General features: G+C 39.4%; 1 protein-coding gene and 1 non-coding gene across 2 annotated transcripts; one reads left to right on the top strand and one right to left on the bottom strand.

Moving 5' to 3' along the window:
- The first annotated feature begins 1,800 nt into the window (after positions 1–1,800).
- On the top strand, positions 1,801–8,260 carry LOC120111831 (uncharacterized). Its single transcript, XM_039129761.3, has 2 exons — positions 1,801–5,723; positions 6,195–8,260. The coding sequence occupies exons 1-2, from the start codon at positions 3,034–3,036 to the stop codon at positions 8,194–8,196; spliced, it is 4,692 nt and encodes a 1,563-aa protein (XP_038985689.3). The 5' UTR covers positions 1,801–3,033; the 3' UTR covers positions 8,197–8,260.
- Positions 3,291–3,398, bottom strand: LOC120105904 (small nucleolar RNA R71). The gene has a single exon (XR_005508148.2). It is a non-coding gene; the product is annotated as a small nucleolar RNA R71 (small nucleolar RNA).
- Positions 8,261–13,406: the final 5,146 nt, after the last annotated feature.

Consider the following 13,406-nt stretch of genomic DNA (forward strand, 5'->3'; position numbering starts at 1 on the left):
CCTTGGAGACTCACTCAAATCCAAGATTTTTCCTTTGCATGATATTTTATCTGAGGAGACATTCATCAACATCGATTTGAGCGAGGTCTTCAATTTTGCAACTCTCGTGGCAATGGACAGACCTCGCTCTTCTTCGTAAGGTCACTCGTAAGAGAGCGGTGGTGGCATCAGGAGACGAGGCACCCTAGAAGAAGAAACAAGTCAAGAAGGGGTATACCTTGGCCCCACCAAGTAGGCCACCTATGACCAAGGCACAAATTGCTGTGGAGCCTTTGGAAAAACAAGCGATGCCCGACCCTAAGGTTGAGATCATCTCCCCTCTCAGATCGTTCCTCCAGAAGGGGTCATCTTGGCCTAGCCGTCCATCGCCGCTCTCACCTCCTAGCCGTCGTCATCCGATGCAAACACTTTAGCTCAAGCTGGTTGAGCTCGTCGGCTCCAGTGCAACACAACTCTACTGCTCCCACCTCCGCATCGAGCTTCTCAGCTCTCGCTACTCCCGAGATCTATATTTTGAGATGGTCCGTTAAGGCCTCCGATTTAGCATTGATGACCTCTCGAGTGGCCAAGGGCATGGTTCGCGCCATGCAGCTGCATGCTAATAAGAGCATCATGTAGACAGTCCATGTCAACGACATGATTGACGGAACTTTCACCTTGATCGTTCGAGTAAGTTTCTCTCCATTAAATTTCGCAAAATTTTTCACTTCGGATACTAATTGTTTCTTTTTTTAGCATGCTCATGAAGTTTACTACATGTATGAGGCCATTATGATGCTTAGGCATCATGCCTCGAACTATGAAGTGAAATGGAAGGCTATCGAGCAGAAAGCCTTCGAGGACGAGGCAAAATTGAAGGCCAACCCCAAGCAAGCAAAGAACTAAGTGTGATTGGCCAAGGAGAAGGCAAATGAAGCTGGAGAACTAGCTAAATCATCGGAGGCTTAAGTCGCAGCGGCAAGAACCAACCCATGATTTTCGAGCATCAGTTTTCAAAGCAAGAAATGCTTTCCTCGCTGCTGAATAGTAAGTAGAATAAGCCAAGGAGAAAACTGTTTAGGCTAAAGCAAAAGCTGCCGAGGCTAAGGAGAAGGCCGCTAAAGCAGTCAAGGAATATCTTTCTTTGGAAAAATTTAACTTGAAAATTGCCGAGAATGCTACCGATGCCTTCTGAAAGGGCTTCGAAGACTACTAGGCCCAAGCACTTAGGCTTCATCTAGAAATTGATTTCAGCAGTTGATAGGTGCATGAAAATGTACCTTTTAACACTACCACTTTAGGCTAAATTGTTAAGACTTAATCATGATTTGGATATTTTTATGATATTTTTCTAATCTGAACTTTACTTCACAAAGTGTCCAAGTCTTAATTGATTTTGGTGATTTTATTGTAGGAATGGAGTTAAGAAGATTGAATATCCCATTGCAGTCCGAATGAAATGAAACTTGGTGGAGATGAAGTAGACATGTTGAGGTTTCATATGCATCAATAATCAGGTCAATTGGAGCTCCAGAGAGAAAGTTATGAAGTTGCAAAGTTAGGTTTCCCTAAACCGCCAGCCTGGGCCCTGACAGATCAGACCTTTGTGTAGTATTTTGATGATTTCAGGAGCTACAGAAGTCCAATTGAGATGATTCAAATTTTGTTGGAAACTAGACTTCCAAAGCTTTCAAATGACTATAAGAACATAAAATTTGAAGATCAGATGCGATCTAGAGAGTCTCCCGAACCTCATGCTGACGTTGGTGCTCGAGGGTAAAGTCGGAAAAACACATGCAAACGTGTCTAAGTTGTGTTTCCTAGGGTTTTTAGCCCCAAAATCATATATATACTTGGGGAGCACGCCGTTCTAAACAGAAAAAAGGCTGCATTACAAAGAAATCATCAAGAGGAGCCAAAAATTCATGGAGAGCTAATTCTTTGGTGAAGCTAGGGATGAACTCGCTTGGATGATGGTAGTTTCATTTATATTTGATCTATGTAATAGATTCTCATGTTGATACAATTTTTGTTTATCATTTCTCATCAATAGATCTTTCTTGTGTTGGAATAATCTTGAACCTATTCTTTTCATAGATTCAGCCATGTCTTTTTCTATAGAATTGTTGAGGTGCTTGATTATATCTAGATTTGATTGTTTATCCAGTTAGTGTGATTTTTTGCTGAAATATTGCCATTGGGTATATTTTTATCTTTGAATCTGAGTCTAAAAGGATAACAATCCTTGGTTTTAAAAGAGGAGAATGATTTTCTAGAATTACCACTAAATATTTTGATTGTAATGCTATATCCTCCAATTAGAGAATCTGGTGCTATGATCTCTAATTGAGTTATCCAATGGATCAAATATGAATGGAATTACCTGATTCAAGTGAGGAATTCCCGATGCTTTGCTGCCATTAATTCTGGTCACATCTTTTCACTACTACAATCTAATTGTCAATTTACTTTTAAACATTCACATCACATTTTACTGCTTTGATATTTCTTTTTAGTTTTGTAGTTCCTTTTAGTGTTCCTACCTTCTCCCTGTGGAATCGACACCCCAATATATACTGCGATAGCCGCGTTATTCTTTGGGCGTAATCAAATTTTGGCGCCGTTGCCGGGGAGAACGGTACAAGAAGCGCTTCAAGGAATAGGTTTGCTGAATTAATTCGTCAAAGCGGTAACCTCGTTCCTTCTTCTTCTTTTTTTTTTTCTCTTGCTTTTTGTCTTCAGTTTATTTCATTCATAGTTTTGATTTGATTGTGCAAAAAAAAAATGAAAATAAAATAAAAATAATATACATATATTTTGTGTTGCATGCGTAGGCATAGAGACGAGTTAGGTAGATTTGCAAGAAGACCGGAATTAGAACCTGACACTTTTCCTGTGAATTTGCCCGATACGCCATCTAATTCTAACACCATGAGCAATCACGAAGATCAGCCCATTAGGACTCTCCAGGACTATCTCCATCCTACACGCACAGCCACACCGTCATGCATTATGTTCCCACCCAATGTCCCACAATAGGATTTTAAACCAGGAATGATACAGTTACTTCCTACCTTTCATGGCTTAGAGAATGAAAATCCTTACGTGCACATTAGAGAGTTTGAGGAGGTAGTGGCGACTTTTCATAGTCAACCCGGTACAATAGATGCAGTTAGACTTAAGTTTTTTCCATTTTCTCTGAAAGATAGAGCGAAAAGTTGGTTGTATTCACTGAGACCGCGGTCAATAGGATCTTGGGATGAGATGACACAGGTTTTCTTTAACAAATACTTCCCCCACCATAAGACCAGTGGTTTGAAGAGACAGATTTCAACCTTTGCACAAAAGGATAGTGAGACTTTGTATCAGGTGTGGGAGAGGTTTAAAGATTTGTTGAACTTGTGTCCTCATCACGGCTATGAGAGTTGGCGTTTAGTTAGTTACTTTTATGAGGGACTTACACCTAGAGAGCGCCAATTTGTAGAGATGATGTGTAATGGTGAGTTCTTGCAGAAAGATCCGGATGAGGCCATAGAGTACCTGAATGATCTAGCTGAGAAAGCTCATACTTGGACAGGACCTAGTGCGACTGATAGTACTAGTAGGTCACGACCTACAGCTACTCCTTCTAGTGGAGGAATTTACCATCTTAGAGAGGAGGATAATCTCAATGCCCGGATAGAAATTCTGACTAGGGAGTTAGAGGCCTTAAAAACAAAGGATACAAAGGTTACACATACTGTTTCTCGTGTTGAGTCCCATGGACCCTGTTTTGTATGTGGTGGAGTGGATCACCTAGCTCAGGATTGTCCCACATTTGCTGAAATGAGGGGTGTGTATGAGGAACATTGTAATGCCCTAGGTATGTACAAGAAGCCTTTTACACCCTTTTCAGATACCTATAATCCTGGTTGGAGGAACCATCCTCACTTTAGTTGGAAATCTGACCCGCAACATCCTGCACAACCACAGCTGCCTAGAGCTTATTCTACACCTCCATACCATGCCCCATCTTCTAGGAATCCTTTAGAGGACACACTACATGCTTCTATTGAGGCTCAGAATAAGACAAACCAGAAGTTTGAATCAATGATTACTCAGGTGGTTGAGGAAAATAAAGAGATTAGGAGTCAAGTGTCTAAGTTGATTAGTGCTTTAACCGTAAATGAGCGAGGAAAATTTCCATCGCAAGCTCAACCCAATCCCCAAGGTCAGCATATGGCACAAACTTCTAACCCTGATAGGCAAGATCTTAAGGAGGTTAATTCCATAACTACTCGAAGTGGTAAGGTTATAGAAAGGGTTCCCAAGCCTAAGGACACACAAGAGAAGTTGAGTAGTGATGTAGTTGATGTTCCAAGAGAGGAAGAGATAGTGAAGAGTCCAGTTAGAGTGCCCTTTCCTCAAGCTCTCAAGTCTACCTCAAGAGTTATGGACCATAGTAGCGAGATCCTAGAGAACCTAAGGCAAGTGAAAATTAATCTTCCTTTGTTACATGTGATAAAACAGGTTCCAACTTATGCAAAGGTCCTTAAAGATTTGTGCACTGTAAAAAGAAAACACCATGTTAAGAAAACAGCTTTTCTAACGGAACAAGTAAGTGCTTTGATTGAACAGAGAATCCCACCAAAATATAAGGACCCAGGATGCCCCACAATTTCTTGTATTATTGGGAATCATGAGTTTGCACAGGCCTTACTTGATTTGGGAGCTAGTGTCAATCTCATGCCTTATTCTGTTTACTTGCAATTGGGATTAGGAGAGATCAAACCCACCTCTGTGGTCTTACAGTTAGCTGATCGGTCAGTAAAGATACCAAGGGAGATAGTTGAGGATGTGTTAATTCAAGTTGATAAATTTTACTATCCTGTTGATTTCTTGATTCTAGATACACACTCTGTTGTTATTTCTGAATCAAAAATCCCCATTATTTTAGGTAGACCTTTTCTTGCCACCGCTAATGCTCTTATTAATTGCAGGAATGGATTGATGAAGTTGTCCTTTGGGCATATGACCCTTGAGGTCAATATCTTCCACATAAGCAAACAGCCACAGGAGGACGATGAGTGTCACCAAACTTACCTGATAAACACACTTATGCAAGAGGAAGCCATCACAAAACATGACCCCGATCCTCTTGAATATTTTCTTATTAATTCTGGGTTTGATAGCACATTTGACTCTAATGATGTTACTAATATTTGTGCTGTTTTTGATTCATCTCAGGATTATGGGACGAGGACATGGCAACCAAGATTTGAGGAGCTGCCCTTGATGCGAGAACAACCGAAGCCATCTACCATTGAAGCCCCAAAAGTCGAGTTAAAGCCACTGCCTAAGGGTTTAAAACATGCATTTCTTGGTCCAGGTGATACCTTTCCTGTAATAATTTCTTCTGACTTAAGTGCATCACAAGGTAAAAAATTACTTACAACTTTGAATGAGCATAAATCAGCACTTGGTTGGACCATGGCCGACATTAAAGGCATCAGCCCTTTAATTTGTTCTCATAGGATTCACTTGGAGGAGGGAGCTAACCCTCGTAGAGACCCCCAACACAGGCTAAACCCTACCATGAAAGAAGTTGTGAAAAATGAAGTCTTAAAACTGTTAGATGCGGGTATTATTTATCCGATTGCCGATAGCAAGTGGGTTAGTCCTACGCAGGTAGTTCCTAAAAAGTCAGGTGTCACAGTAGTGAAGAATGATGTAGGAGAATTAGTCCCTACCAAAGCAGCAACCGGGTGGCGCATGTGCATTGATTATAGGAAGTTAAATGCTGCCACTCGCAAAGATCATTTTCCCCTTCCATTCATCGACCAAATCTTAGAGCGTGTAGCTGGTCATCCCTTTTATTGTTTTTTAGATGGTTATTCTGGTTATTATCAAATTGAAATTGCTTTAGAGGACCAAGATAAGACCACTTTTACATGTCCCTTTGGAACTTATGCATTTCATCGTATGCCATTTGGTTTGTGTAATGCTCCAGCTATCTTTCAAAGGTGCATGATGAGTATTTTTAGTGATATGGTTGAGAATTGCATGGAGGTGTTTATGGATGACTTGACTGTTTTTGGTGACTCCTTTGATGTATGTTTGTTTAATTTAAAAAGGGTTCTAGCTCGTTGCAAAGAAAAAGGCCTTGTATTGAATTGGGAGAAATGCCATTTTATGGTGCCTTCGGGTATTGTTTTGGGCCATATTGTTTCCTCTAGGGGAATAGAGGTTGATCAATCCAAAATTGAGTTGATCTCTAAGTTGCCCACACCTAAGACTGTGAAGGATGTTAGATCATTCCTTGGTCATGCTGGTTTCTATAGGAGGTTTATCCAGAATTTTTCTGCCATATCTAGACCATTGTGTAACCTTCTAGTTAAGGATACCCCATTTGAGTGGACACAAGAGTGCCAAGCGGCATTCCAAACGCTTATTGGGAAGCTCACTTCAGCTCCCATTATGCAGCCACCAGATTGGAGTTTACCTTTTGAAATTATGTGTGATGCAAGTGACTACGCAGTAGGGGCTGTCTTAGGTCAACGGAGAGAGGGAAAGCCCTTTGTCATTTATTATGCTAGTAGGACTTTAAATAGTGCTCAAATGAATTATTCTACTACTGAAAAAGAACTACTAGCTGTAGTATTTGCATTAGATAAATTCCGTGCTTATTTGATTGGCTCGCCTATTACAATTTTTACAGATCATGCAGCCCTTAAGTACCTTCTCGCAAAGAAGGATGCTAAGGCGCGATTAATTAGGTGGATCTTGCTTTTGCAGGAATTTAATCTAACCATCAAGGACAAGAAGGGTTTAGAGAATGGGGTGGCTGATCACCTCTCAAGGTTAATATTTGAGGATACTACAGATACACCACCGATCCGTGATGATTTTCCAGATGAACAATTATTTTCTATCACCTCCATGCCGTGGTTTGCACATATTGTCAATTATTTGGTAACAGGTGAGATGCCATCAGACTGGAATGCACAGGATAAGCAGAAGTTCTTAACAGAGGTACGTTCTTTTTATTGGGATGATCCACATCTTTTTAAGTACTGTCCTGACCAAATTATGAGGAGATGTGTCCCAGATGATGAGATAGCAAGTGTCTTAGAATTCTGTCATTCCCAAGCTTGTGGAGGCCATTTCTCTATGAAGAAAACCGCTGCAAAAATTTTGCAGTGTGGATTTTATTGGCCATCATTGTTTCGAGACACAAATGTTTATTGTCGTTCTTGTGAGAAATGTCAAAAATTAGGAGCTTTGTCCCGTCGTAATATGATGCCTTTGAATCCAATTTTAGTGATAGAAATTTTTGATTGCTGGGGTATAGATTTTATGGGACCGTTTCCTCCTTCTTTTGGTTATCTATATATTATTGTTGCAGTAGATTATGTGTCCAAATGGGTAGAGGCTGCAACTTGTAGGAACAATGACAATAAGACAGTAATTAAATTTCTAAAGAAAAATGTGTTGTCTCGTTTTGGTACACCACGTGTTATCATTAGTGACCGGGGTACACATTTTTGTAACCGTTCCTTTGAAGCATTGATGAGGAAGTATGGGGTGGTGCATAAGATTTCTACAGCTTACCATCCTCAAACAAGTGGGCAGGTAGAGCTTGCTAATAGAGAGATTAAGCGTATTTTAGAGAAAACGGTTAACCCCGACCGGAAGGATTGGTCATTGCGATTAACTGATGCACTTTGGGCATACCGTACAGCTTTCAAGACCCCCCTAGGCATGTCACCTTATAGGCTTGTTTTTGGTAAACCTTGCCACCTACCGGTAGAGCTAGAACATAGAGCCTATTGGGCTATTAAGAACTTTAACTTTGATTTACCTGAAGCCGGTGAGCTTAGGAAGTTCCAGATGACCGAGTTAGAAGAGTTGCGAAATGAAGCTTATGAAAATTCTAAAATTTACAAGGCTAAGATGAAGGCATTTCATGATAGAAATATTCTTAGAAAAACATTTGCACCTAATCAACGAGTATACTTATATGATTCTAGGCTTCATAAACACCCTGGTAAATTACGATCTAGGTGGACTGGTCCTTTTGTGGTAAAGCATACATTTGAGAATGGAGCGGTAGAGATAGAAGATCCTAGAGATGGTCGGATGTTTAAGGTAAATGGCCAGAGACTCAAGCCGGTCCTTGAGAAAGAGGCTCCAGTAGAGGAAGATATTCTTCTCATGGACCCCGTCTACGAACAGTGATGCTATGCCCATGCAGGTACGTTTCTCTTTTTCCTTGTTTCTTTTTGTTTTTCTTTAATTTGTCTTTGTTTCAGTTTTTGTTTTTGCTTGTTTTGTTTTATTTCGTTTGGTTTCCTTAGTTTAATTTTCAGGTTTGCCAGCTTCCTGTTTTTACCATGGATTTGTGCTCCGCTAATCAGGTGACCTCTATCCTATTTTGTTTTCTATGCTTTTATTTCCATACATTGAGGACAATGTCATGTTTTAGTTGGGGGAGGGCAGCCCATGTGTATATGTTTTTGCATGAATTTGCTTTAAAAAAAAACAAATGATTACAGAGTATTTTTGCTGGAGTCAATTTTTCTATCTTAGTCACACTATTAAGACACCCTTTGAATTCTTTTTTTATGCACGCATCTAAGCCTTGTGGTTTGATGGATGTTCAATGCATACAATTAGAGAACTCTCAAACTTAAGTATTTACGCATTGGTGAGTATTAGAGAGAGAGAGAGAGAGAGTTCATCATGTTCAGAGACTTGTGGCATGCGTTCATTGATTTTTTTGAATTGGTTGCTCTATTGGGAATTTTTATTGCACAGTTTGTGGTATGTTGGTTGATTATACTTAGGAGATGATGAAGGTCAATTTAGGATGAACGTTTGAGCCTTTCAAGCTAACCCATGTTTTATCCATTAGAAGCCATTTTGAGCCGAAAAAAAAAGAACCCTTTCCTTTGTAAACCCATATGTCCTTACCCCCCCCTCCACATTGGAGTTGAGCCTAAATTATTATATCTTTCCTACCTTTTACTTTCAAGTACATGCTAGGGATGATAAATAATTGGTCCGCAAATAATGAAGACAAGAAAGGGGATGTACTGTGGTGGTTTCTCATTGGTGCTGGCAGGTTTGCTGAAATGGACTCCATAATTGCAACCAAAGGTTGTATTAAAAAAAAAAAAAAAGGAAGAAGAAAAAGAAAAGAAAGAAACAAAGAAACAAATCAACTCCACCAGCAGCTTCAGCTTTCTATTACCACAGGCCTTGAAAATGTCTCAGGCTCTAATCTCCATTCTGAAAATGATTCTATTGGTTCCCAAACTGCTTGTCACAGGTTCAAAATGCTAGTATGAAGTTGTTGATGAAATAACCAAATGGTATGACTAGCGTGAAAAAAAAAAGAAAAAAAAAAGAGAAAAGAAAAAAAAAAGGTACAAGCGGTTTGAGGAAGTTGTGCTTGATGTTATATCTTGTGAAGACCTCTAGCATGTACTGGAAAGTTCTTTTGAATTCTCTTATCCATCCTTTTATTATTTTTATTTTACTTAACTTTAGCCTCATTACAACCTTTTATTATTGACCTTTTTGATCCTAAGTGGGTTTGTGGTAAGAATGGTTGAGTTCCCAATGGTTGGTGATCCTATCATAAGATCAATGCTTGTTTGTTGCTTGTTCATGAACACTTGCCTTCTCATATATTTGTGTGAACACCCTTTCTCAACTCCATAGAGAGACCCCTTACACCAGTCTACTATTGAATATTATACCTATGAGATATGGAGTTGAAGCTTTTGTTTGAAATGTTCTCGACGTTGTATGTGTCAGGGTTGGTGGTAAGATGGTTACGGCTTAGAGTACACACACACGAATTCTGGGAGTTGCTCTTGATGGACTGATTTTGATAGTATTGTTGATCTCTTGCGAGTACTTTGTTTGTTATACTTGAATATTATTGCTTAGCTCATGCAAAAGCTGTCTACACTGGGTTGGATATAGTCCGTTCTTTTTCTTCGCTTAAATTGCTAGGGACTAGCAATAAGCTGGTTGGGAGGTGTGATAGGTGCATGAAAATGTACCTTTTAACACTACCACTTTAGGCTAAATTGTTAAGACTTAAGCATGATTTGGATATTTTTATGATATTTTTCTAATCTGAACTTTACTTCACAAAGTGTCCAAGTCTTAATTGATTTTGGTGATTTTATTGTAGGAATGGAGTTAAGAAGATTGAATATCCCATTGCAGTCCGAATGAAATGAAACTTGGTGGAGATGAAGTAGACATGTTGCGGTTTCATATGCATCAAGAATCAGGTCAATTGGAGCTCCAGAGAGAAAGTTATGAAGTTGCAAAGTTAGGTTTCCCTAAACCGCCAGCCTGGGCCCTGACAGATCAGACCTTTGTATAGTATTTTGATGATTTCGGGAGCTACAGGAGTCCAATTGAGATGATTCAAATTTTGTTAGAAACTAGACTTCTAGAGCTTTCAAATGACTATAAGAACATAAAATTTGAAGATCAGATGCGATCTGAAGAGTCTCCCGAACCTCATGCTGACGTTGGTGCTCGAGGGTAAAGTCGGAAAAACACATGCAAACGTGTCTAAGTTGTGTTTCCTAGGGTTTTTAGCCCCAAAATCATATATATACTTGGGGAGCACGCCGTTCTAAACAGAAAAAAGGCTGCATTACAAAGAAATCATCAAGAGGAGCCAAAAATTCTAACACCATGAGCAATCACGAAGATCAGCCCATTAGGACTCTCCAGGACTATCTCCATCCTACATGCACAGCCACACCGTCATGCATTATGTTCCCACCCAATGTCCCACAACAGGATTTTAAACCAGGAATGATACAGTTACTTCCTACCTTTCATGGCTTAGAGAATGAAAATCCTTACGTGCACATTAGAGAGTTTGAGGAGGTAGTGGCGACTTTTCATAGTCAACCCGGTACAATAGATGCAGTTAGACTTAAGTTTTTTCCATTTTCTCTGAAAGATAGAGCGAAAAGTTGGTTGTATTCACTGAGACCGCGGTCAATAGGATCTTGGGATGAGATGACACAGGTTTTCTTTAACAAATACTTCCCCCACCATAAGACCAGTGGTTTGAAGAGACAGATTTCAACCTTTGCACAAAAGGATAGTGAGACTTTGTATCAGGTGTGGGAGAGGTTTAAAGATTTGTTGAACTTGTGTCACTCGCTTGGATGATGGTAGTTTCATTTATATTTGATCTATGTAATAGATTCTCATGTTGATACAATTTTTGTTTATCATTTCTCATCAATAGATCTTTCTTGTGTTGGAATAATCTTGAACCTATTCTTTTCATAGATTCAGCCATGTCTTTTTCTATAGAATTGTTGAGGTGCTTGATTATATCTAGATTTGATTGTTTATCCAGTTAGTGTGATTTTTTTGTAATGCAGCCTTTTTTCTGTTTAGAACGGCGTGCTCCCCAAGTATATATATGATTTTGGGGCTAAAAATCCTAGGAAACACAACTTAGACACGTTTGCATGTGTTTTTCCGACTTTACCCTCGAGCACCAACGTCAGCATGAGGTTCGGGAGACTCTCCAGATCGCATCCGATCTTCAAATTTTATGTTCATATAGTCATTTGAAAGTTCTGGAAGTCTAGTTTCCAACAAAATTTGAATCATCTCAATTGGACTTCTGTAGCTCCCGAAATCATCAAAATACTACACAAAGGTCTGATCTGTCAGGGCCCAGGCTGGCGGTTTAGGGAAACCTAACTTTGCAACTTCATAACTTTCTCTCTGGAGCTCCAATTGACCTGATTCTTGATGCATATGAAACCTCAACATGTCTACTTCATCTCCACCAAGTTTCATTTCATTCGGACTGCAATGGGATATTCAATCTTCTTAACTCCATTCCTACAATAAAATCACCAAAATCAATTAAGACTTGGACACTTTGTGAAGTAAAGTTCAGATTAGAAAAATATCATAAAAATATCCAAATCATGCTTAAGTCTTAACAATTTAGCCTAAAGTGGTAGTGTTAAAAGGTACATTTTCATGCACCTATCAGCAGTCTTCAAGTTAGACTCGACGACGAGGAGGACAATGAGGATGAGGAGAACGATGATGATGAGGAGTAATAAATCCTCTCTTACTTTCTTTTTTTGCTCGTCTTTGTCGAGTTTGTTGTATCTCATTTTTGCTTGAGTACCCAAGCTTAATGTAGAAACTTTATAAGCAATGAAGATAAGATTTTGCAAGGTAACTGAGTTTGAATTTGCTTGTTTTAGACTAATGTTCTTAATTTTCTATTGAGTTTGGTTTATTGCACTAAATTTTGTTGGGGCCTTATTTTAGGCTTGATTTCGATCAGAAGATCGGTGAGATCCCAGCCAATCCTGGGTTGTCCTCATATAAGTATCTAGAGTTCATCTCTAAATTCAACTTGTTTTTTGAGTGGGCTTGGCTTATAGAAGTCTCGATATTTTTGATGTGTCTCCATGGGAGTAGCTGGTTCTTTCTTCATGCTCTCCTCGGCCTTGGAGGCCTTGGATCAAGGTCCCAGGCATTTTGGGATATCCTTGTTAATATATCTGTATTTCTATTCGACCTAAATAATTCATTAATCGACCACTGACCTAAAAGATAGAAATTTGATAAAAAGAACTTCATTAATTATAAATTTAGAATACAACAAGCCTTACTGATAATAGATCCTTAGAATTCCAAGTCTGAGGAATCAGGGTGCCATCAAATTGTTTGAGCTTGTAGGTTCCTGGTAGTATCGCTTTGGCTATTTGGTATGGTCCTTCTGAGTTCGGGCTAATTTTCCAAGCTCTCCTGGTTGCAATGCTTCAACCCTCCTCAATACAAGGTCACCAGGTCAGAAAAGCTTCTCCTTCACTCTTGAGTTGTAATATCGAGCTGCCTTTTGCTGATACATTGCCATGCTTTTCTGAGCTCATTCTCTTGTATCCTCCAAGAGATCAAGGTTGGCCCAAAGTCAAACAGATTTTGTATGGTCGTCAAAGCTCTCCACCCAAAGTAATAGAAGTCCAATCTCTAGTGGGATCACTGCCTATGTTCCAAAAGCAAGATTGAAGGTCATCTCTCCGGTAAGAATTCAATATGTCATTTGATACGCCCATAAGACACCATATAACTCATCGACCCATGATCCTTTTGCTCGATCTAGCCACACTTTTAGTCTTTGTAAAACTTTTTGGTTGATCACCTCAGCTTTCCATTGGTTTGTGGGTATGCTACCTGTTGCCCAGTAGATACAGCCCAAGAGGGGGGGTAAATTGGATCTTTTAAAACTTTTCAACTACTTCTAAACTTTTCAATTAATTAAGCTAAGTTGTATGGATGCACAGTGGAATTTAAACTTAGCAATAGTTTGATTCTAATCTGATCAAGATTAAAACTATTAAGCAGCGGACTCAATTAACAATTAG

Source organism: Phoenix dactylifera, chromosome 1 (genome assembly GCF_051530095.1).
Source record: "Phoenix dactylifera cultivar Ajwa chromosome 1, Ajwa_hap1_PhDact_Kaust_v1.1, whole genome shotgun sequence".
NCBI lineage: Eukaryota > Viridiplantae > Streptophyta > Magnoliopsida > Arecales > Arecaceae > Phoenix > Phoenix dactylifera.